Source organism: Cervus elaphus, chromosome 4 (assembly GCF_910594005.1).
Source record: "Cervus elaphus chromosome 4, mCerEla1.1, whole genome shotgun sequence".
Lineage (NCBI taxonomy): Eukaryota > Metazoa > Chordata > Mammalia > Artiodactyla > Cervidae > Cervus > Cervus elaphus.
In genome coordinates, this window is record NC_057818.1 from 56,463,772 (window position 1) to 56,487,186 (window position 23,415).

The 23,415-nt window shown below is 50.8% G+C and overlaps 2 protein-coding genes across 3 annotated transcripts in view; both read left to right on the forward strand.

The window, feature by feature from the left end:
• PRR12 (proline rich 12) overlaps positions 1-22,429 on the forward strand; it is a 29,479-nt gene extending 7,050 nt beyond the window's left edge. Inside the window, exons 5-14 of one of the 2 annotated variants that reach the window (XM_043899831.1) lie at positions 177-843; positions 2,751-3,181; positions 12,971-13,087; positions 13,329-13,462; positions 13,744-14,228; positions 19,142-19,267; positions 19,359-19,456; positions 20,818-20,964; positions 21,153-21,248; positions 21,448-22,429. In XM_043899831.1, coding sequence (XP_043755766.1) covers positions 177-843; positions 2,751-3,181; positions 12,971-13,087; positions 13,329-13,462; positions 13,744-14,228; positions 19,142-19,267; positions 19,359-19,456; positions 20,818-20,964; positions 21,153-21,248; positions 21,448-21,594 — 2,448 coding nt within the window. In that variant the 3' untranslated portion in view covers positions 21,595-22,429. The remainder of the gene's footprint in view (positions 1-176; positions 844-2,750; positions 3,182-12,970; positions 13,088-13,328; positions 13,463-13,743; positions 14,229-19,141; positions 19,268-19,358; positions 19,457-20,817; positions 20,965-21,152; positions 21,249-21,447) is intronic. The other variant, XM_043899832.1, reaches the window with a different exon arrangement.
• LOC122692340 (40S ribosomal protein S29-like) lies at positions 15,408-16,701 on the forward strand. The gene has a single exon (XM_043899846.1). It carries the CDS (start codon positions 16,421-16,423, stop codon positions 16,580-16,582), a length of 162 nt encoding a protein of 53 aa, XP_043755781.1. The 5' UTR covers positions 15,408-16,420; the 3' UTR covers positions 16,583-16,701.
• Positions 22,430-23,415: the final 986 nt, after the last annotated feature.

Consider the following 23,415-nt stretch of genomic DNA (forward strand, 5'->3'; position numbering starts at 1 on the left):
TGAGCAAAAGGGTCTGTGGGCTTGAGTTCCAGGTCTGCAGGCTGAGATTGCTGAGTTTGAACTTCATAGTCTTAGACAGGAAGAGGACTGGGGCCCCAGAGTCCTGAGTTTGAGGCAAGAGGGGACTCAGGGGCCGGGACACATGGGCCCTGACTGCCCACTGCCCCCACATCTAGATCAAGCTGTCTGTGCCCAAGGCCGGCGATGGTCTGGGAGCCTCCTCGGGCGATGCCATGTCGGGAGCTGACCACAACAGCCTGGACTCCAGCCTCACTCGGGAGAAGATTGAGGCCAAGATCAAGGAGGTGGAGGAGAAGCAGCCTGAGATGAAGTCCGGCTTCATGGCTTCGTTCCTGGACTTTCTCAAGTCAGGCAAGCGCCATCCACCACTCTACCAGGCCGGCCTGACACCCCCGCTCAGCCCCCCCAAGAGTGTGCCGCCCACCGTGCCGGCCCGGGGCCTGCCTCCCCAGCCCCCCACCGCCCCCACTGTGCCACACCCCCCACCCGCCAGCGCCTTTGGGCTGGGGGGCGCGCTGGAGGCCGCTGAGAGCGAGGGGCTGGGGCTCGGCTGCCCTTCGCCCTGCAAGCGACTGGACGAGGAGCTGAAGCGGAACCTGGAGACCCTGCCCTCCTTCTCCTCCGACGAGGAAGACTCTGTTGCCAAGAACCGGGACCTCCAGGAGAGCATCTCCTCGGCCATCTCTGCTCTCGACGACCCGCCGCTGGCCGGGCCTAAGGACGCCTCCACTCCGGATGGGCCCCCCTTGGCTGCAGAGGCTGCAGTCCCCGGGCCACCACCGCTCCCGGGGCTCCCCAGTGCCAGCAGCAGTGGCACACCTGGTGAGAGCTGGGAAGGAGGTCTGGGGGCGACCAGGTCTGATGGTATAGATTACACACTGTTCAGCCTAGCTTATAAGTGATGGGGCAGGTGGGTGCCAGGGTCGGAGAGAGCTTTTAAAATTGATGAGAGGGGAACGTGGGACGTGAGAAGAGCTCTAGGGGTTAGAGATGTGTGATAGAGGACAGAAGAGGGCCTGGGGGAGCAGACGGAGACTTGGGCAGGGTTGGTTAAAGAAACATGCATTAATAACGACTAGTCAGATCGTGGGGTGTGAGGCATCAGGAAAGGCTAGGGGTACAGTCAGATCTGAATGGCATTCAGTTCTGAGAGGGCATGTTGGACAAAATTTCAAGGGCTTTGATAGGGGCACTGGGGATGAAAGAGATGAGGTTTGGGGGAGGGCGTTTGGAGCAGTGAATGAGGAGGCTTGGATGCTCAGAGGAGTCTTATGGAATGGTGACGTCTTCTGGAAGGTTGTAGAAAGGTGGGAAGTGGGGAGTAAGACAGTGAGAGACTAAAGGAAAGCATCAAGGAAGAGATGGGAAACACTGGCGGGTTCTATGCAGAGTGTCTGGATCGGCTCTAATGGGAGAGAACATCAGAGGAAGAGAGGGCCTTGGAAGGAAGGCTCATGGCTAAGGACCCAGGGATGGATCAGAAGCAGTTTGAGGAGTCAGGAGATCTCAAGGCATTGGGCTGGGCAGGTGGGGATGTTTCAAATATCATGGGTGTTTATCAGGAAGGAGAGGGCATTGGCAATTCTGAGACTGAAGAGTAGGCTGAAGAAAGGAGAGGGGAGAGCTTGGATAGAGAAGGATGAGACCTCTGAGCAGAAAAGGAACAGGTATACAGAGGGGATGACCCAGCAATCGGGAGGGACATTAACAAATGGGAAGTAAGCAGCAGACTGGGGCCCCAAGGCAGCAAAGGTAATTCTGGACTAAAGTGGACTTTGTGGGAGCCCATTTCAGGGGCTCAGAATCCCCACTGGAGTCTCAGGGAGGGATGCTGGTGTGGCAGAAGGACTGTTGGGGAGCTGGGTGGCAATAAGGAAGGAGCAGAGGGGCTGTTGGCACAGGGAGGGACATTCAGGGACAAGAGACGAGGTGCTGGAATGGCGAATGGTATTTGGAGACTGGGGGCAGGACAGGGCCAGAAGCTTTGTAGGGACCAGGTTGGGGAGCTGTGAGGGGGGTCTGATGGGACCAGAGAGGCCTCCTGGCCATTGCGGAGAGGGGGACACTTGAGTACTGCAGTTGGGCTGCAGAACTGCCCTATGACACTGGGGTCTGTGGAGACCAGGGAAAGATGAGGACCAGAGCGGCATGTCTGCCTGAGTGCCTAGTCGATCAGTCATGTCTGACTCTTTGTGATCCCATGGACTGCAGCCTGCCAGGCTCCTCTGTCCATGGGGATTCACCAAGCAAGAATACTGGAGTGAGTTTCCATGCCCTCCTCCAGGGGATCTTCCCAACCCAGGGTCGAACCCAGGTCTCCCACGTTGCAGGTGGATTCTTTACCATCTGAGCCACCAGGGAAGCCCATTAGGACACTGGAAAGAGAAGTTAAAGGAACGCGGGCTTCTTGTAGGTGTCAGGGGACTGGGTGGGTGTTGAAGGTCAGGGAGAGGACAGTGAGCGGGCCAGACAGGACCCTCTTTGAAGGAGGAGAAAGGGTAACAGAAGAGGAATGGAAAGTAGAGATGGAGGGGGGTTGGGGGCAGAGATGGTAGTTAGGTGAAGAGCTCAGTTTGATCAGGAGGGATGTTGGAGTACAGGGCAGGAGGAGGACTGTGCTGGGACCCCCCAGAATAGTCTGAGAGACTTTTCACCATCAGCAGGTAACAAGTTTGGTGGGGGGGCGGGTTTGAACGGGTCTCCAATCCTGATGCCCCTCTCGCCCCCAGAGCCCCCGCTGCTGGAGGAGAAGCCCCCGCCCTCGCCGCCTCCCGCCCCGACACCGCAGCCGCCGCCCGCACCGCCAGCCCTGCCCTCGCCACCCCCACTGGTGGCCCCCGTGCCCAGCTCGCCGCCGCCGCCGCCACCACCCGCTCCTGCACCGCCGGCCTTGCCGTCGCCGCCCGCCCCCGCGCCCCCGCCGCCGCCGCCGCCGCCGCCCCCACCGGCCGCCGCGCCCCCGCCCACTGAGGAGCCGGCTGCCCCGTCGCCGGAGGACCCGGAGCCGCCCGACGCCCGGCCCCTGCACCTGGCCAAGAAGCAGGAGACGGCAGCCGTGTGCGGGGAGACGGACGAGGAGGCGGGCGAGAGTGGCGGGGAGGGCATCTTCCGGGAGCGCGATGAGTTCGTCATCCGCGCCGAGGACATCCCTTCCCTCAAGGTGAGCCCCCCGGGCGTCACAGGGGACCAGTGAGCCTGCTGCCTCGGCCGCTGGAGCGTTCACGGCGCGCTTGTTGGATGACAGGCTGGGTGCTGGGGACTGCACGTACCGCGGTGGCGGGGCCTGCCCCCTGCACCTCCTGAGACTCGCGGCAGGGCAGGCGGATGGGACTTGCTCGTCAGAGTGGAAGATCCCGGCCTCTGAGCTGTTATTTGGGTGTATATGCGTATGTCACCAGTAAATAGGGTGAAATGATTGTTGGCAGTTATTCCAGATGCTCTTGCTGTGTTAGGGTCATACTAAGGGACAAAGCTGAAGAGGGAGCTTCTAACACAAGCCGATGGGTGCTATAAAGGCTACTTGTCACTTCTAGTTGGAAAGGTGAGGTATTGATGTGACCCGTGCCTGGAGAATCCCAGGGACGGGGGAGCCTGGTGGGCTGCCGTCTGTGGGGTCGCACAGAGTCGGACATGACTGAAGCGACTTAGCAGCAGCAGCAGCAGTACCTATGAAAACGCACACCTATAAAGTCGCAGCTGATGGTTTAGGAATGCCTGTGTGTCAGGCCACATCTTAAACCCTGTTTTATTTTTCTGGCCGCACCGTAGGGCATATGGGATCTTAGTTCCGTGACCAGGGATAGAACCTGCGCCCTTTGCAGTGGAAGCACAGTCTTAATCACTGGAACACCAGGGAAGTCTTGTTAAATACTTTATATAGCCAGCCCATTTACTACTTCCAATTACTTTATACAGGGATGGGCACACTGTCTCTCTCTCTCACACACACACACATACACACACACACACACCCCACCCCCACCCCACCTGGTTTTGGAAATTGTTTTATTGGCACATGGCCCCGCCCACTTATTTACATATTATATACATAGGCCGCTTTTCCCATCCAATAGCAGAGTGGGGTTTTTGCAGCAGAGCTGAGCTGACCCACAAATCCCAAAATACTTCTTGTCTACTTTGTTACAGAAAAAGTGTACTGATCTCTCCTGTGGTCATTTGTTCATTGAACAAGGTAATTGGAACAGAGGGTTAATGTCAGTGCTTGACAAGGGTAGGTGAATTCAGATGCCAGGTGGTGCTTTGCACAGGGCATGGGGTAGAAGGAGTTCTCAGTAGGTCAGCAAGCCATGATCGCCCTGGTGAAGATACCAAAGGCTCAGTAAAGCCATTCTTCATGTGAGTTACTGTCACTGACTGGATATTCACTAGGGGGCCAGAACCATGTATCTTAACTTTAATTTCACCTTGAGTGTTGCTTCTTGTCAGTTACAGATGGAGACATTGTGGAGTGCATTCATTATAAAGATAGGCACTATTATTATACTTTGTTACTGAGAGTGTGTTTTGGGAGATGAGGGTAATGTGCGTTTTCCTGTGTTGTTTTCAATTTATTTTCTTATGGAAAGAGTAGAGCAAATAGAGTAAGGGGGCTGTGTGTATCCAGCACTCAGCTTTTACCTTATCACCTTTTTGTTGGTCCTGCTTCCTCTCCACCCTGGCATTCTTTTTCTGCTCTTTTCTGTTTTTTTTGGCCGCACATCGCAGCATGTGGGATCTTAGTTCCCCAACCAAGCATCAAACCCATGTTCCCTGTATTGGGCATGCAAAATCTTAACCACTGGACCACGAGGAAAGTCCCATCATTCTACCTCCTCCGCCCCAGCCCACCAATCCCAGGCCGTATCTTCTCACCCGTAGTTTTATGGTCTTCGTATCATGGTATTTGATAACATATAAAAGAACATTCACAAGAGATATGTAAGTTGTCAAGCAGAATGAATGCTAGAGTGAACTCTCACATCCCCACCCCTCCACCAGCGACTGGACCATTCCAGATGCCTTGAGTCTCAGTATCCTTCCCTGGCCAGTCCTCCCACCTTCCTCACGGTGTACATCGTTTCATTTAATTTCAAGATTTCTGAGACTCTTTGGCCTTCAGCCTGGGATAAGCGATGGAGATGTCAAATGAACAGCAGTGATGGGAACTGCTACCAGTTCTCAGGGGATAGGATTTTTTTTTTAGTTTATTTTTGGCTGCAGTGGCCTTTCTTTGCTGCACATGGGCTTTCTCTAGTTGTGGCTATCTTGTTGAGGAGCATGAGCTCTGGAGCTCAGGCTCAGTAGTTGTGGAACATGGGCTTAGTTGCCCCATGACTCGTAGGATCTTCCTGGACCAGGGATCAAACCCAGGTCCCATGCATTGGCAGGTGAATTCTTAACCACTGGACAACCAGGGAAGTCCAAGGTTTAGGATTTGGGATATATCACATTCAGAATTTAGTTTGATTTTTTTTCCCCCTTTAATCATGATAACCAATACATATCATGAAGTTTATCATTTTAACTGTTTTGTTTTGTTTTTTTTTTTTTCTGTGGGGGGGCATGCCACACTGTATGTGGGATCTTAGTTCCCTGACCAGGGATCGAACCCACGCCGCCCTCCCCCCCAACTCCTGCAGTGGAAGCACTGAGTCTTAACCACTGAACTACCAGGAAAGTCCTCATTTTAACCATTTTTAAGTGTACCATTCAGTGGCATGTAGTATTTTCACATTGTCCTGCAAAACATTGCCCCCACTTGTAAATGTTATCTTTCTATATAAAGATTACTATCCTTCTTTTACAAGGAAGGAAACTGAGGCTCAGAGCATTAAAGTGGCTTTTCTAGGCTTTTGCAGCTTGGGACCTGGACTCGGTTACTGGCCCTGGGAGCCCACGCTCTCAGCACCAGGGTCAGCTGTTCTCTGGGTATTAGAATTCTAGCAAACACTGGTAGTGCCTCTGGGCACCCAGTACTGGACCAGATGAGCCAGACTCTGGGACCCTGACCATCCCCAGTTTACAGATGAGGAAGTTCACATTTAGGGTGAAGGAATCATTTGGCTGGCGAGTGCCAAGCAAGGATTGGAGCCAGGGCTATCTGATACCACCTCCCAGCTGGCATGGGGCAGGGGAGGGGGCCAGCCAAGGACTCAGATGCTTAAAATACAACACGGGTATGTGTACTGATGGGGAACTCAGAGCCCCAGGATTGAGCCACTCATGCAGATGAGGACTTGTTCGTGTCTCTGGAGTCTGGGCGGGCTGGCAGCATGGTTGTTAAGAGCCCAGCTTTGGCGCAAAATTGATTGGCTTGAATCTGTGCCACTTCCAAGCTGGACTAGGGTTTGACCATCTTGAGCCTCAGTTTCCTCATCTGTAAAATGGGAGCTGATTGTGTTAGAACTCCTTCATACAATGTGAAGACTCAGGTTTTACAGCCCGTCCGGTGTTCTGACTGTGGGTGGCGTGTCAAAAGCACCCTGTAAACTTTGCTTCTGAGACTTCCCTAGCGGACCAGTGGTTAAGACGCCACACTCTCAATGCAGGGGCCACAGGTCCGATCCCTCGTCGGGTAACAGATCCCACATGCCTCATGGCCACACAGCCAAATAAAAACAAAACAGAACTTTGCTTCTATTACTCATCTCTGCTCTTGGGCAAATCTCTAATGTAGAGCTTGGCAAACTTTTTTTGTCAAGGGCTAGGGCTAGAGACTTGGGTTCGGTCCCAGGTTTGGAAAGATCCTGTGAAGCAGGGCATGGCCACCCACTCCAGTATTCTTGCCTGGAGAACCCCATGGACAGAGGAGCTTGGCAGGCTACAGTCCATGGGGTCACAAAGAATCGGACACGACTGAGCAGCTAGGCACAGTGCACAGATAGTAAATACTTTAAGCTTTGCAAGCAGCTTGTGGTGTCTGCCAGGTATTCTTTTGGTTTTGTTTGGTTTTTTATTTTCTTTTTCACAATCCTTTAAAGTAAGAACCATTCTTAACTCATAGATTTATAGAAATGGGCCACTGGCCGTAGTTTATGGTAAAACAAGGGCAGCCCAGTAGAAATAATCATACGAGCCATGTTCTTCATTTCAGATTTTCTTACATTTACATTTATTTTAAAAAAGTTAAAAGATGTGTGAGGTTAGCCATAGGGTTTTCTTTAACTCAGTACATCTAAAATATTTAGTTTCTGGACAGTTTAAGAAGAGTTAGTGAGTTATTTTATGGTCTTTCTTGTTTACCAAGTCTTTGCAATCGATACTATATTTTACACTTACAGAACATTGATTCAGATGAACTGCGTTTCAAGTGCTCAAGAACTATGTGTGGGGAGGGCTTACTGAACTGGACAATGTAGGGTTAACCGCCCTCTCTGCTTCAGCTTCCCCGCCTGTAAAATGGGCATGAAAATATTAACTCCCAGTCCTTAGGAATGGTAAAGATTTATCAGGAGCTAATCTCTAAGCATGTAAGTTTATTGGATGGAGAAAAGTATGTGGAGGGCAGTCCAGGCAGAGGGAATAGTCTGTGCAAAGGCCCTGTGGTGAGGCATGTCTATGTGATGTGTTGGGATGGAAGCGAGGGCTTCAGTGGCTGGACAGCAGGAGCCGAGGCCGGGAAGGTGGGCAGAGTCCAGGTCATGCTGCTAGTGAGATCAGGGGGTGCCTGCTTGAAAATCTGCTCTGGGTTGCCTGGGTGCTTCTCTGCCCCCGGCCAGCAGGGAGGTGGCTGGGAAACTGCAGTCCTGTTGACAGTCTGTCCACTGCCTCAGTTCTGTGACACAGATTCCCCTGTGTCTGACCCTGTAGTTTTCTCCTTAATGGCCAAGCTGGGTGCTTCTAGCTTACTCATATCCTGCTGCTTACTCCCCTTGTCTCAGCTTGTCACCATTCAGATTCCCAGAAGACAATCTGATTGGTCCAGCACAGCATTTGAAGTAAAGATGAGCTTCATGGTGTGCCTGCTGATTGGCTGCCCTTGTCAGGTCTCCTCCAATCAGCTGTGGCTTCCATTGAATGGGGGCCCTGGGTGGGACAACTTTCCCACTTAGGGGAAGTGGGTGTGGTCTGTGATTTGATTGACATGGGGTAAGAAAGGAATGACGTGGCTTTGGGACTAACGGACCCTGTTTGGGGAGAAGGCAAGGAGAATGTCGCCAGGGCCTGGATGATTGGGGGATGGTGGGATCCTGGGAGGAAGAGTGGTTTGGGGAAAGAAGCCAAGCCCAATCAGGATGTGGTGAGTTGAGGGCCCCACGTCCAGTTAAGAGAAATAGCTGGCTCCTTAGAGAAAGGAGATTGGCAGTGGCAAGAGACAGAGGAAGAGGTGCTCTGATGGAATTTTTTCAAAAGCGTCTGAGAACTGGAACAAGGAACATTATATCCACAGTGAGGGGAAAAGGCACCCCTAGTCAGGGGCCCTGCATATTCAGAAACCTGGAAGTCAGAGAGTCTAGGCTTTGTGTGCTGAGCTTTGAGAGCCACCCCAGGATGGCCTGGGGTGGGAGAGAGGAAAGGAAACTGAAGCAGTCTCTGTGCCAGGCTGTGGAATCTGCTTTGGGGGCCCTGGAAGGTTTTGGAGCAGGCAGGATGTAAATGAACTTTTCAATCCTTGAAAAGGATTGGAAATAGCCTTTTTGATCTTTGGGCCTCTGACCTGAGGAGCCAGGAGGGAGGATTGAAAACTGTGGTATCTTCGGGGAAAGCACTTGGGATGAGAGGTTCACAGCCCTGTCTCATTCTGCCTTATTCTTTTTTTTTTCTGCCTCATTCTTATCCAGTGAGATTGCAGCCAAGAACTTCTCTGGCCCTCATTTTCATTAGGTTATTTTAACTCCTCTCTGATCCCCTGGCTGATCTGAAGGATACAAAAATTCGTGGATATAAAAACATTTGACCAAAAACCAAGAGTAGATAACCAGTACGTGGCATTCAGGCTTCTGAGCTGCAGCTGCTGTCAGCGGCAGACATCACTAACTGATCCCAGCACTTGCTGCTCCTGACCCTAGTGCTCAGGGCAGCCATGATCAATCCATTGGAGTTATCGTCTGAATCCTGTCTATCACTTGACTGTGGATTCTTTGAATGCCAGGGCTTGCCTGTCATTTATCTCTGGGTTATCACAAAGCCCAGTGCATATTTCCCACTGTGTTCTTATTCTTTACTTATTGATGCCTGTCAGCTGCTCTTTTCTAGAGCCAGAGCTGTCCTTCACGTCACCTGGTAGTCCTTGATCATCACCCAGCCCCCTAAGGGAAGACACAGGCTCATTTAGGTGTCACTTCTTCAAGGAAGTATTCTTGGATTGAGCCTGAGTCCAGAGTCCTAGGCTTCTGGGACACCTGCCATCAACACATTTATTACTTGTGCTGTTATTTTTTTTATGCCCAAGCCTGGTTCCCAGGTACCCCTCTTACTCCCTGCGATCAGATTCTGGGTCTAACATCCTTTGGTTCTCAGTGCCTTACAGGGATACATAAGCCTTGGGTTTGGGGATGGGGGTCTGAGTGTGCTGAGGGGAGTGGAGATTGGGGAGGCTTTGTGTCACTGTCCTACCCTGCAGTGGACAGGCTGATGAAATAAATGGTCTCAGGTAACCTGTCACGTGTCTATTCTAGGCACAACCTTGCCCTGTTTTGTTCTTTGCTTGTGTTACTACATCTGTAATGACCCCGAAAAAGGCTTTGTCAGCCTTGTTCTCTGCCGTACCATGGTCCCCATCACCATATCTAGAAGACAGTGGGTGGGTGAGTGCTCAGATTCTGTCATTTCTTTGAGTCAGGCGGATGGCTTGTCCCAGAATAGATTCAGGGGACTAGATCTGGTAGACAGAGAGCCTGAAGAACTATGGATGGAGGTTCCTAAACACTGTATAAGAGACAGTGACCAAAACCATCCCAAAGAAAAAGAAATGGAAGAAGGCAAAGTGGTTCTCTGAGGAGACCTTACAAATAACTGAGAAAAGAACAGAAGCAAAAGGCAGAGGAGAAAGAAAAAGATACATCGACTGAATGCAGAGTTGCAGAAAATAGCAAGGAGAAATAAGAAAGCCTTCTTAAGTGAACAATGCAAAGAAACAGGAAAACAGTAGAATGGGAAAGACTAGAGATCTCTTCAAGAAAATTGGAGATACCAAGGGAGCATTTCATGCAAGATGGTCACAATAAAGGACAGAAACAGCAAGGACCTAACAGAAGCAGAAGAGATTAAGAAGAATACATGAAGAACTATACAAAAAAAGGTCTTAATGACCCGGATAACCACAGTGGTGTGGTCACTCACCTAGAGCCAGACATCCTGGAGTGTGAAGTCAAGTGGGCCTTAGGAAGCATCACTATGAACAAAGCTAGTAGAGGTGATAGAATTCTAGTTGAGCTATTTAGAAATCTTAAAAGATGTTGCTGTGAAAGTGCTGCACTCAATATGTCAGCAAATTTGGAAAACACAGCAGTGGCCACAGGATTGGAAAAGGTCAGTTTTCATTCCAAAGAAAGTTTAAACTACCATACAATCGTGCTTATTTCATATGGTAGCAACGTATTGCTCAAAAACCTTCAAGTTAGGCTTCAAACAGTAAATGAACCGAGAAATTTCAGATGTACAAGCTGGATATAGAAAAGGCAAAGAAACCAGAGATCAAATTGCCAACATCCATTGGATCATAGAAAAAGTAAGGGAATTCCAGAAAAATATCTACTTCTGCTTCATTGACTATGCTAAAGCCTTTGACTGTGTGGATCATAACAGACTGTGGAAAATTCTTAAAGAGATGGGAGTATCAGACCACCTTAACTGCCTCCTGAGAAACCTGTATGCAGGTCAAGTTAGAACCGGACATGGAACAATAGACTCTTTCAGAATTGAGACAGGAGTTCGTCAAGGCTATGTATTGTCACCCTGCTTATTTAATTTATATGCAGAGTACATCATGTGAAATGCCAGGCTGAGTGTATCACAAGTGGGACTCAAGATTGCCAGGAGAAATACCAACAACCTCAGATATGCAGATGATACCTAATGGCAGAAAGCAAGGAGGAACTAAAGAGCCTCTTGATGAGAGTGAAAGAGGAGAGTGAAAAGTCTGGCTTAAAAGTCAACATTCAAAAAACTAAGATCATGGCATCCGGTTCCATCACTTCATGGCAAATAAATGGGGGAAAAGTGGAAACAGTGACAGATTTTATTTTCTTGGGCTCCAAAATCACTTTGTACAGTGACTGCAGCCAGGAAATTAAAAGGCGCTTGCTCCTTGGAAGGAAAGCTATGACAAACCTAGACAGCGTATTAAAAAGCAGAGACGTCATTTTGCCGACAAAGGTCCGTCTAGTCAAAGCTATGGTTTTTCCAGTAGTCATGTACAGATGTGAGAGTTGGACCATAAGGAAGACTGAGTGCCAAAGAATTGTTGTTTTCAAATTGTGGTGCTGGAGAAGACTCTTGAGAGTCCCTTGGACTGCAGGACTGCAAGGAGATCAAACCAGTCCATCCTAAAGGAAATCAACCCTAAATACTCATTGGAAGGACTGATGCTGAAGCTGAAACTTCAGTACTTTGACCACCTGACGTGAAAAGCCAACTCATTGGAAAAGACTCTGATGCTGGGAAAGACTGAGGGCAAGAGAAGAGGGCAACAGAGGATGAGATGGTTGGATGGCATCAACAACACAATGGACATGAGTTTGAGCAAGCTCCGGGAGATGGTGAAGGACAGGGAAGCCTGGCATGCTGCAGTCCATGGGGTCCCAAAAAGCCGGATGTGACTGAACGACAACAATCACACCGTAAAGCTGTGATAACTAAAAGCTGGTAGCACAGAATGAACGGCCTATTTGTAACAACATGAACAGAGCTAGAGATTACCGTACTGAGTGAAGTAAGTCAGAAAGACAAACACCATGTGAAAACACTTGTATGTGGAATCTACAATACAACACAAACGAACTTATCTACAAAGCAGAAATAGACTCATAGAGAACAGACTTGGGGTTGCCAAGGGGGCGGTGGGTGCGGAGGGAAGGATTGGGAGTCTGGGATGACCAGATGTAAACTGTTGTATATAGGATAGATAAACTACAAGGTCCTACTGCATAGCACAGGGAACTATATTCAGTATCCTGTGATAAACCGTAATGGGAAAGTATATAAAAAAGAATATGTATAACTGAGTCACTTTGCTATACAGCAGAAATTAGTGCAACATTGTAAATCAGCTCTACTTCAATACAATGAAACAAACAAACAAAAACAATAGAATGAACCACCTGGTTTGAAATATACATTGTCCTCAGTGGTTCAGTTCAGGATTTTCCAGTTTTATGGTGATGCAAATGCAGTACGCATTTAATTTTGAATTCTTTTCTTTTCCTGGGCTAATGATATATGCTTTGATACCCTTGTGATGGTGTGCAGTAGCAGGGAGCAACAGAAACCTCCAGTTCACGGCCAGCCACGCAGTTAAACTGATACACTTTCAAGCCTCCTGTATCCAGACACCTGTTCTGTTTTTCACTCTCAGTCCAGTGTTCAATAAATTACCTGAGGTACTTTACACTTTATTATAAAACAGGTTTTGTGTTAGATGACTTAAGTGTTCTGAGAACGTTTAAGGCCGGCTGGGCTAACCTATGATGTATTTAGGTGTATTCTGTGCATTTTATGACTTAACGATATCTTCAACTTACCGTGGGTTTACTGGGAGGGAACTCCATGGCAAGTCAGAGAAGCTCTGTGTTGGGTGAGCTGTAGGAAGGCAGGGCAAGATTCAAGCTGCAACCCCAGAGCTGAGAGCATCAGGAAGCCAAAGATACCCATTAGCTGGGTCTTCACTGGTCCTTGTTGACGACGATGTCTTTTCTCTAAGGGGGTGTGGAGGGAGGACAGGGGTCAGGAATTGGGTCTGGAAGGGCCGGGATGGGGGTTGACCCTGTGGTCTTGCTGTGCCCCTCCTCAGCTGGCCTTGCAGACCGGCCGCGAGCCCCCACCCATCTGGCGAGTCCAGAAGGCGCTGCTGCAGAAATTCACTCCGGAAATCAAGGATGGACAGCGGCAGTTTTGTGCCACCAGTAATGTGAGCCTGCAGAGGAGAATGGGGACTGGTGGGGGCCGGGGGGCGGGGGAAGGAGCTGGGGTCCCCTCACACATGACTCTGATTTGCCATGATTTGCCATGGGTCTAAGAGGCATCCAGAAGGGGTCTCCACCTCCGGCAGGCTCCCGCGGTAGCCCAGGACAGGCCTGGGAGTCCTGGGTGTTGGGCTGCCCACCTGCGGTGAAGGAGGGAGTTCCTCACGTGCTGCTTTCCTTTCGTAGTATTTGGGGTATTTCGGGGACGCCAAAAACCGGTACCAGCGCCTCTACGTCAAGTTCCTGGAAAACGTCAACAAGAAGGATTACGTGAGGGTCTGTGCTCGGAAACCTTGGCACCGGCCCCCAGTGCCTGTCAGGTACCGTGGAGGTCATGGGCGGGGCCAGTAGGCCTAGGGGTGAAACATGGGAGGAAATTGACATAACATAGAATCAACCATTTTAAAGTACAAAATGCTTCGAAGCAAGAGTCGGGAAGAGGGTGCAGAGACCCAGAGAGTGGGGGCCTCAGAGAGAGGGGGCACAGAAACCAAGTCCGTAAGAGTCTGTGCTTACAGCTGTGGGCTAGGTGTTGGGGGCCAGGGGGGCAATTTGGGTTTCGGGGGCTGCTGAGCACAGTCCCATCTATGTCTCCTTCCAGGCGCTCTGGGCAGGCCAAGGGCCCCGTGTCTGCTGGGGGTAGCGCCGCACCGCCCCCCAAGGCCCCGGTACCACCTCCTAAGCCCGAGAACCCTGACAAGACGACGTCCGAGAAGCCCCCCGAGCAGACGACTGAGACGGCCGTGCCTGAGCCCCCTGCCCCCGAGAAGCCGTCGCCACCACGGCCCGTGGAGAAGGAGAAGGAGAAAGAGAAGGAGAAAGAGAGGGCAACGCGCGCGGAACGGCCGCTGCGGGGCGAGCGGGGCATGGGTGGCCGGCAGATTCGGCCGGATCGGAACCTCACCACGGGCCAGCCTGCCACCTCCCGGCTGCCCAAGTCCCGACCCACCAAGGTGAAGGCCGAGCCGCCCCCCAAGAAGAGGAAGAAGTGGCTGAAGGAGGCGGCGGGCAGCGCCTCGGCAGGCGGGGGCCCACCGGGCAGCTCCTCGGATTCGGAGTCATCCCCCGGGGCCCCCAGCGAGGACGGTAAGGCGACCCCGTGGCTTTCAGAAAGAGGCATGGGTGTGCACTGTACAGAGGGCTCCAGGCAGCGTCAGCAGACAGTCATAGTAGTAATAAATTAAAAATCATAGCCATAGCTGAAGGTTATCTGGCACTTAACCCCGTGACAGGCCGTCCCCTAAGTTGTTTATACATGTTAACTTGCTTGATTTTTTACCGAGGCCCTATGAAGTAGATACTCACATTGTCCTCAAATACAGGTGGGTAAACTGAGACGTCAGGAGAGTTCAGCACAGCTGGGTGTGGAATCCCACCTGAGTTGGCAGGCGTCCAGCAGCGCCTCGGGCTGTGCTTCCACGCTGTTTTGTCTCAGAAGAGGCACGTTCTGGGGCTTCCCAGGTGGCTCAGTGGGTAAAGAATCTGCCTGCAGTGCAGGAGACCTAAGAGACAGGGGTTCGATCCCTGGGTCAGTAAGATCCCATGGAAGAGGGCATGGCAACCCAGTCCACTATTCTTGCCTGTAGAATCCCATGGACAGAGGAGCCTGCACAGATTTCTATAGTCCATAGAGTTGCAAGTTGCAAAGAGTTGACTGAAGTGTCTCAGCGTGCACACGCATAAGCAGGTTCTGAGAGGACTGGGGACCAGCATCTACCCTGGAAGCCCAGAGACTGGTGTTCCCTGTGACCCACTGGGTGACTCTAGGAAATGGGCAGCACCTCAGTGACCTCACCTGTAAAATGGGTTAATAATAAAGTCAAGTGGGTATTCACAGTAAAGCATGTAGGAGGGGTACTCAACTATAGTGGGCACCAGATAGGAGCTCCGTTGCTTAGAATGATGTCTGGTTTATGATGACAGTAACACCTAAAATATATGTACACATATGTATAAAAATATAATAGCTGACTTAGTGCTTTCAAGTGCCAGGCATCATTTTAAGCATTTTGCACATTGGCTCATTTTACCTTTAGATAAACCCTTTGGGGTTAGGTACTTTAGAATTCTCATTTCTTTTTTTTTTTCATTTCATTTTAAAATATTAATTATTTCATTTATTTGGCTGTGCCAAATAAAGTTGTGGTATGTGGGATCTTAGTTCCCCAGCCAGGGCTCGAACCCCGGCCCCCTACAATGGGAGTCTTAGCCACTGGACCACCAGGGAAGTCCCTATCCTCATTTTATTTTCAATGATTTTTTAATTAATTTATTTATTTATTATCCTCATTTTAAAGATGAGAACACTGTGGCCCTGGGAGGTGCCATGACTTGCCCAAGGTGTAGTGCAGGGGTAGCTGTTTTAACGGAGGCTAAACATACCACTAGTCAGTCAAAAGAGAGAGGTGGAATTAATTCTCTTTGCACTGAAGTCCTGATGAGGTAGATTTGTGGAGAATAAGAGGCTCCTCCTCTTGAGGTTGTCCAAGTCCCGGTTTCTTTTCCTCTTGTTGCTCTGCTGCCCCCAAGCTTGCTGGTCAGAGGCATAGCCCAGCAGTCCTACTGCAGTCCTGCCAGTAGGAAACGACCTACGGTAGGGGTGTGACTGACCTTCCAGCTCAGTGCCAGATCTGGGAATGGCCCACATCCTGTCTCCTCTTTATCCCACTGGCCAGAACTAGTCACATGGCCACACCTAGCTGCAAAGCAGCCTGGGAAATCCAGTCTTCTCTGGGTGGTGGGCTCAATCTGACTAGGTGGAGGCACCCTTGGCCATTTACAGCTGGGTCAGGGGAAGATGCTGGCAAGGGAGGAGCTTAACCAAAGACCCAGATTTGCAGGTCTTTTGTTTCTTAAACAGTTTTATACATCTAATTCACGTACCGTGTGGCTCACCTATTTAAAAGCCGCAATTCTTTGACTTTTAGTGTAGTCAGAGCTGTGTATCCATCTGGCAATCAACTTTAGAATATTTTCATTGCCCCTAAAAGACACCCTGCTTCCTTTGTCCATCACTTCCCTTACTCCCCTTCTTCATCCCTAAACAACCAGTAATTTACTAATTTCTATAGATTTGCCTATTCTGGATATTTCATGTAAGGGATATCACACAATGTGTAGTCCTAAAGGACTGACATCTTTGCTTAGCTTGTTTTTGATGTTCATCCATGTTGTAGTGTGTATCAGTACTTCATTCTTTTTTTTTTTTGTAAACCAACTGTAGTTCAATTAAAAATACTAGTTTCAGCCTTTTACCTCGTTGCAACCGAGAAAGCAACATGGGTCACCAGCAGCTCTACTGGAGCCATCCGAGAAAATTCGGCCAGGGTTCTTGCTCTTGCTGGGTCTGCTCAAACCGGCACCGTCTGATCCGGAAATACGGCCTCAATATGTGCTGCCTGTGTTTCTGCCAGTATGCGAAGGACATCGGCTTCATTTAAGTTGGACTAACTGAACTTCCTTAGATGGCTCATCCAGCACATCACCCCTAGATGAAAATAATACTAGCTCTTTGTTTATAAAATAAAAGTTTTCAAAACTTCAAAAAAAAAAATAAATAAATAAAAATAAAAATACTAGTTTCAGGTGTACAACATAGTGATTCAATATTTTTATAGATTACACTCCATTTAAAGTTATTATAAAATATTGGCTATGTTCCCTGTGCTGTATAGTATGTCTCTGTAGCTTATTTATTATTTTACATAGTTTATAGTATTTCATTCTATTTTATGGCTGAATACTATTCCATAGTTTGGATATGCCACATTTTATTTATCCATGGATTAGTTGATGGGCATTTGGGGCTGTTTCCACTTTTTGTCTACTACTGCTGTGAACCTATGTGGACAGCCCAGAATTTTCTGAGCCTGTGAAATGGGAGAAACTAAATTCTACACCCTTCGGGAAGCAGTTCCCCAGCCAAGAGTCAGTATCTTTCTCTCAGTCTGGTTCTTTGTCCGTTCACCCCGTTTGACCAGGAGCCCCTCCAGGGCAGGGTGAGCCTGACTTCTGTCTGGATGCCCTGTGAAGGTTCTGCCCAGACAAGGAGACCTCAGACCAACCCTCTCGCTGGTCTAAGACTGGTGACCCTCCTTGTGCTAGAAGTTGATGTGTCTCCTTGGATTCACAAGGAAAGTTCTAGAAAGAGGCTGTGCCCTCTCTCCCTTCCTTTAGTCCACTCTCAGTATGGCTTCCTCAGCCCCTTTCTGCAGATGTTAATTGAATCCCTACTGTGTGCCATGAACTGGGGGTTCCAACAGCGAACAGAATAGACAAAAACATGTATCCTCATGGGAATTTACAGTCTCCCTGGGGGAGTCAATCAGATAAAGATGTTATGTAATAGAATACAAAACTATGAAAAATCATCAGTGTAAGACCGAGTGGGATTAAGGGCAGTAGAGAAAAATAGATCTGGTAAACAGGATCCGAGTGGGATCCTGGGTGATTATTTTCAGGAGGGGGGGAGTGGGGGGAGGTTTCTGGAAGTGATGTTGGAGCCAAGATCTGAATGCAGCAGGGCTGGGGTGGCGTGACATTAGGGGAGAGAATATTCTGGACTGGGCATGTCTGTGGATCAGGAAAGAGGCCAGGGGCTGGAGGAAGTGAGGGCAGAGAAGGAACAAGACCAGATCCTGGAGAGACAAGGAGCTTGGGACTTTGCGGCCCTACTGGCAGGATTTTATCACGAGCGAGACAGGAGCCATAGAAAGGTTCAGGCCGAGGCTCGATGGGGTCTGACTTCTGCCAAGCGGTCACTCTGGGCTCTTGAAACCACTGTCAGCAAGGACCGTCCATGATGATAAGTCAGGCGGCCATTTCTCGGGCCTCTTCCTAAGGGATCTTTTGGGGTCTTCTCATGCGTGGGCCTCCTGCTTCTGTTTTCTCCCCACTACTCCTTCTTGAGTTACTAGTGGGTGTCCCTCTAGTGCTATCCTTGGGGGATTCTCTGGTTAGGACTCTTGAGGTTTCACCGCAGGGGCCCGGGTATCATCCGTGGTCAGGTAACTGATCCCATGAGCCATGTAGCGTGCACTACAAAAAGTAAGAAGACGGTCTTCTATCTTGTTGCTTGACCTTCCATACCTCTCACTTGGCAGGCTCCCTCCACTTCCATGAGCCCCAGACTCCTTTCTTTACCCTGGCCACCCTCCCAGCCTACCCCCAACCCCGTTCTTCCAGACCTCACTGAGCGGGTCCTAGTTTCTGTATCTCAGATGCAGCCCTACTAGCCACCCACTCACCAGGCCAGACCTGCCAGGCCCCTCACTCACCTCTGTAGCTGGGAAACCCCCAGTCCCACCCCTCCGACCCCAACTGCCCCCACCCCCACTGCCCTGTCCCACAGCCCTGGCCCAGACACTGGCCCTCCTGCCCCTCATTCTCTGTACCTGTCCCTCCAGTCCCATCCCTGGCTTGTTCTTTCCCACCTGTTCCATTGTCCTGGCCTCTCGTCTCCCCCTCTGATCCATCAGCATGGCCTCGGAGAGGTTGCTCTCCAATTACCTTCACCCTTCCCTGCTCACAGCTTTCTCCCATGGCTCCCTAGGACCCCTCGCTAAAAAAGCCCCTGCCCTTTCCACTTCATCTTGGAGGCCCCGCACGGTCTGGCCTACACTAACCTTTGCAGTCTCAGTTCCCACCTCCTCCCTCAACCTTGCCTTTTGTGATCTGATCTCTCGGACTTGATTCACCGGTTTGGAAACCAATTCTGCTGATGCTTTAGACTTTACAGAAACTTCGCAGAACTGGTCAAACACAGAGGTCACCGACCTGAAATACTTTTTTTTTTTTTTGTGACCTGAAATTCTCTTTCTGATCTCTCAAGGTTCGGTGCTTGTGTGACCTTTAATAGCCTTCCCTGACTTGCCAGGCTGAGCTCATGATGGTACCTGTGATTCATCTTTAGAGTTTATTGTCTTGGTATTGGAGAGTCTTCCCTCAGCGGACTCAGAAGTTGAAATAATGGATCCACGTCTCCTTTTTTTTCCCCCCAGAGCGGGCAGTACCTGGGCGTCTGCTGAAGACCCGGGCGATGCGGGAAATGTACCGGAGCTACGTGGAGATGCTGGTGAGCACAGCACTTGACCCAGACATGATCCAGGCCCTGGAGGACACGCATGGTAAGTGGACCCAGACCCTCAACCCCTGCTTTCCTCCCACTCTGTATCATCGTGGGGCTAAGCTCTTCTGATGTCCCTCCTCCCCTTTTAGACGAGCTGTACCTCCCGCCCATGCGGAAGATTGATGGCCTCCTGAATGAGCACAAGAAAAAAGTCCTGAAGCGGCTGTCGCTGAGCCCAGCCCTGCAGGTGCTTGGGGGGCTGGGCAAGTGGTATCTGGGACCTGGAGCTCAGGCCCAGAGGAGACAGGTGCACGTCAGCCACTGTGCTCCTTCCCAGAGCTTTGGGCCCTGGAGGGGGCGATCGTTGGAAGGCTCAGGCTTGGCCAGGAGGATAGTGGAAGGCTGAGCTGTTGCATGTGGATCTCTGGGCCCAGCATCCACGCCCACCCAAGTGGAGGCAAGCTGGATGATGGCCTGGAGGGGTCATTGTCTAGGTCTGGGCTGGGCTGCTGGGCAGGCCCGGCAGAGCATGGTTATGGAGTTCAAATTTGGGGACAAAAGGTGAACTAGGGCCTGGACCCAGGGCTTGCTGGGGCAGAGTGTGAGCAGATTCTGATGGCTTCTCTTGTCAACATAATTCAGGCTCTTTGAATGTCAGGCTCAAGCATGAAGTTGTCTATGTAATTTCCCTTCTGGGATGGGATGTTAGGGTGGCTCCGGAAATTCTGGGAGATAACACTAATCTGGCTCTGAGAATTCTGATGGGGATGTTAGTGTAGTGCTGAGAATTGGGGTGTAAAATATCAGGACGGCTTAGAATTCTGCCATGGAATGTTAGTCTGGCCCTGAAGGTTCGTGGTGGGGGATGTTAGTCTAGTTCTGAGAATTCTAGGATGAATTTTAGGCCAGCTGTAAAAATTCTTATTGATATATTAGCCTAACTGTGAAAACATGGGGTAAAAGGTATTCTGGTTCAGAAACTCTGGGTGGGATGTCAGGGTGACTCTTGAGAAGCCTGGGGTTGAATATTCGTCTGGCTCTGGAAGACAGGGCTGGGCGTTATGCTAGGATTAGAAATTCCACTGTAATGGGAATTCCTGTGGTCCAGTGTTTAAGACTCCACACTTTCACTAATTAGGGCACAGGTACAATCCCTGGTCAGGGAACTAAGATATTGTAAGTCTTCTTGGCATGCCCCCCTCTCAAAAAAAAAAAAAAAAAATTACATGGTAGAACATTAGGGTAGGTCTGAGCATTATGGGATGGAATATCAGTCTGGTTGTATAATTCTGGGTGGATGTTAGAGATTCTGGGTTTCAGGACAACTCAGAATTTTGAGTAGGACATGCAAATGACTAGAAGCTTGGGTGGGATGTTAGCTGTCTCAGAGAGGCCTGGGTTGGGCCACAGAGTACACGATAAGGGTCACCAGCCTGGCCTAGGTTTCTACTGTCCTTGGAGGAAACCGAGACGCTCGGTGTCTTTTCTGATCGGTGGTTTTCTGGGTGAAACCCAGGCATCTGAGAATCTTGAGAACTGGAGAGGTGGGTGGGTCTGGGTTGGGCGTGTCCAGGGAGGTCCCCCTGACCCACCCCCGGATTTCCGCAGGACGCCCTGCACACGTACCCCCAGCTGCAAGTGGAGCAAAGTGGAGAGGGCTCCCCCGAGGAGGGGGCCGTGCGGCTGCGGCCAGCCGGGGAACCCTACAATCGCAAGACGCTCAGCAAGCTCAAGAGGAGCGTGGTCCGAGCCCAGGTGCGTTGGGTAACAGGAGAGGTGGGGCCTGGATGGGAAGGTGGGGGGACGGGGGCGGGGCCTGAAGTTTAGGTGTGTGGGTCAGGGGCGGGGTCTGGGAGTGGGGCGGGGTCATGGGCGGGGCGTGGAAGGAGGGGCTTCCTCTTGCTGGACAGGGTGGCTGAGGCTTCTCCACTCCACTTGCCCAGGAGTTCAAGGTTGAACTGGACAAATCGGGATACTACACGCTCTACCACTCACTCCACCACTATAAGTACCACACCTTCCTGCGCTGCCGGGACCAGGTGAGCCCATGCACGCCCCGCACGCATCACTCTGGGATTCTGCCCATCACAGGCTCCTGGCTGGACCCTGGCAGTCCAGGTCCCCGACCCGTCTTCCCTCAGACCCAGGAGTCCAACTCCCAGCCCCCTTCTCCCTGAGACACTGATCCCGAGGCCCCCAGCCCCCTCCCACCCCAGATTTCCGTTTAATCCCCTGCAGACCCTGGCCATTGAGGGCGGCGCGGAGGACCTGGGCCAGGAGGAGGTAGTCCAGCAGTGCATGCGGAATCAGCCGTGGCTGGAACAGCTCTTTGACTCCTTCAGCGACCTGCTGGCCCAAGCACAGGCCCACAGCCGCTGCGGGTGACCCCACCCTGGCCTGGGGGGGGAACCACCTCCTCCTTGAACCAAGAATGGGGACAGAACTGTGCCCTCAGGAGTTAACCCCTGGGCCCCGTCACTGGGGAAGGGGGGGGTCATTGGTCAGGGTGTGTCCGTGCTGCCCCCAGAGGGCAGAGTTCGAAGTTCGACTCCCCCCCACCTCCCAAGCCCTCTCTACTCCCTCCCCTTTCCCCCCACTGTCGGTGTACAGAGAAATTATTTATATATATGTATAAATGTCTATTTAGTAACGGTTTCCCTCCCCCACCTTGCCCTGATCCCCCCTCCATGGCCATAGCCCCAGCCCCCTCCACCTTGTACATAATGTATAGGAAAAGTCTATGTATGGTTGAGGGGGGCGGGGTGGCTTCAGAGAGCTGGGGGACCCCTTTCCCCCTCCCCGCAAGCCTTCCCTCACAGGCCAAGATCTTTGCTAAAGGCCATTCCCTCCCCAGGGCATTTGGCGTCGGGTGGGAGGGGGAAAAGCATCTTGTTAATTATTTTTAATCTTATTTATTGTACATACCTGGGGCGGGGGTCTGGGGAGGTGGAGGGGGGAGAAGGGTCCCCTCCCTTTGCCCCTCCCACTCCTTTTCTACTGCGATTTGTCTGTGTCTGCCCCCTCCACCCCCATCCCCTTGTCATCTGGATGTGGTTCTATTTTTTATCGGTCTCTTCTCTTCTCCCTCTCTCTAACCCCTCTGCTCCCATCTCCCCACCACCCTTTGTCTCTTGCTCTTTCTTGGGCTTCTGTACAACTCAACTTGTATACACTGTGTACACACAACCAGCCAAACGAAAACCCAACGGCAAACACTTTATCGGCCGGCTGAAGTGCCTCTGTCCTGCGGCGTGGCAGGGCTGGGGGGCGGGTGGCTTGGGCAGAGAGTCTGGAATCTGGAATGCGGCTTTTCTGGAGCCCTGGAAGGTGGTTGAGCTGGGGTCACTGTTTTCCATTATGTCTTGGCTGTGTAACAAATTAGCCCACCCCAAAACTTAATAACTTGAAAACAACAAACATTTATATCGTAAGGTGTCTGAGCTCAGGAATTTGGGAGCTAGTTAGTTGGGTGGTATTAGGGTCAGCCGTGAGGGTGCATCCCTCATGGGTTTGAAGGGGGATGAAGGATCTGCTCTAAGGTGGCTCACTCACGTGGCTGTTGGCTGGAGGCCTCAGTTGCTTGTCATGTGGACTGTGCCATAGGATGGCTTAAGTCTTCCAGACGTGACAGCTGGCTTCCCCCAGAGTGCGTGATTGGAAGGAGAGATCAAGGAGGAGGCCACTTGATCTTTACGTCCTAACCTCAGACACTGTACTCCACTGCTTCTGCCACACTGTTCATTAGAGGAGGGTCGTTAAGCCCAGCACATACTCAAGGAGGGGAGTCAAGCTCTACTTTGTGAAGGGAAAAGTATAAGAATTTGGCAGTGTCATCTTTAAACCAGTCCAGGCCGTGATGGGTGTCAGGAGTTAACCAGCTTCCTCTTGGCTCCCTGAGGTAGGCTTGAGGGTTCTCATACTTGAGGTAGGGTTCCAGGGCGGGTTGGCATTTTAGAGGTCAGCCTGCAGAGTTGAATGTGAATTCCTGTATTCTCATGCCTTCCTGGAGACCTCAAAGAGCTGGTAGAGATGTAGACTCTTGGGTTCTTTCTCAGCCCTGAGTCAGAACCCATTTTTAAAATAAAATCCTGAGAGGATTCTAATATGCATTGAAGTTTGAGGAACAATGTTCTAGAATAAGAGGGTTAACAATTTGGAGGTCAACTGGTGTCTACTAGAACCCAGCCTATAAGGTAGTGAGTAAGC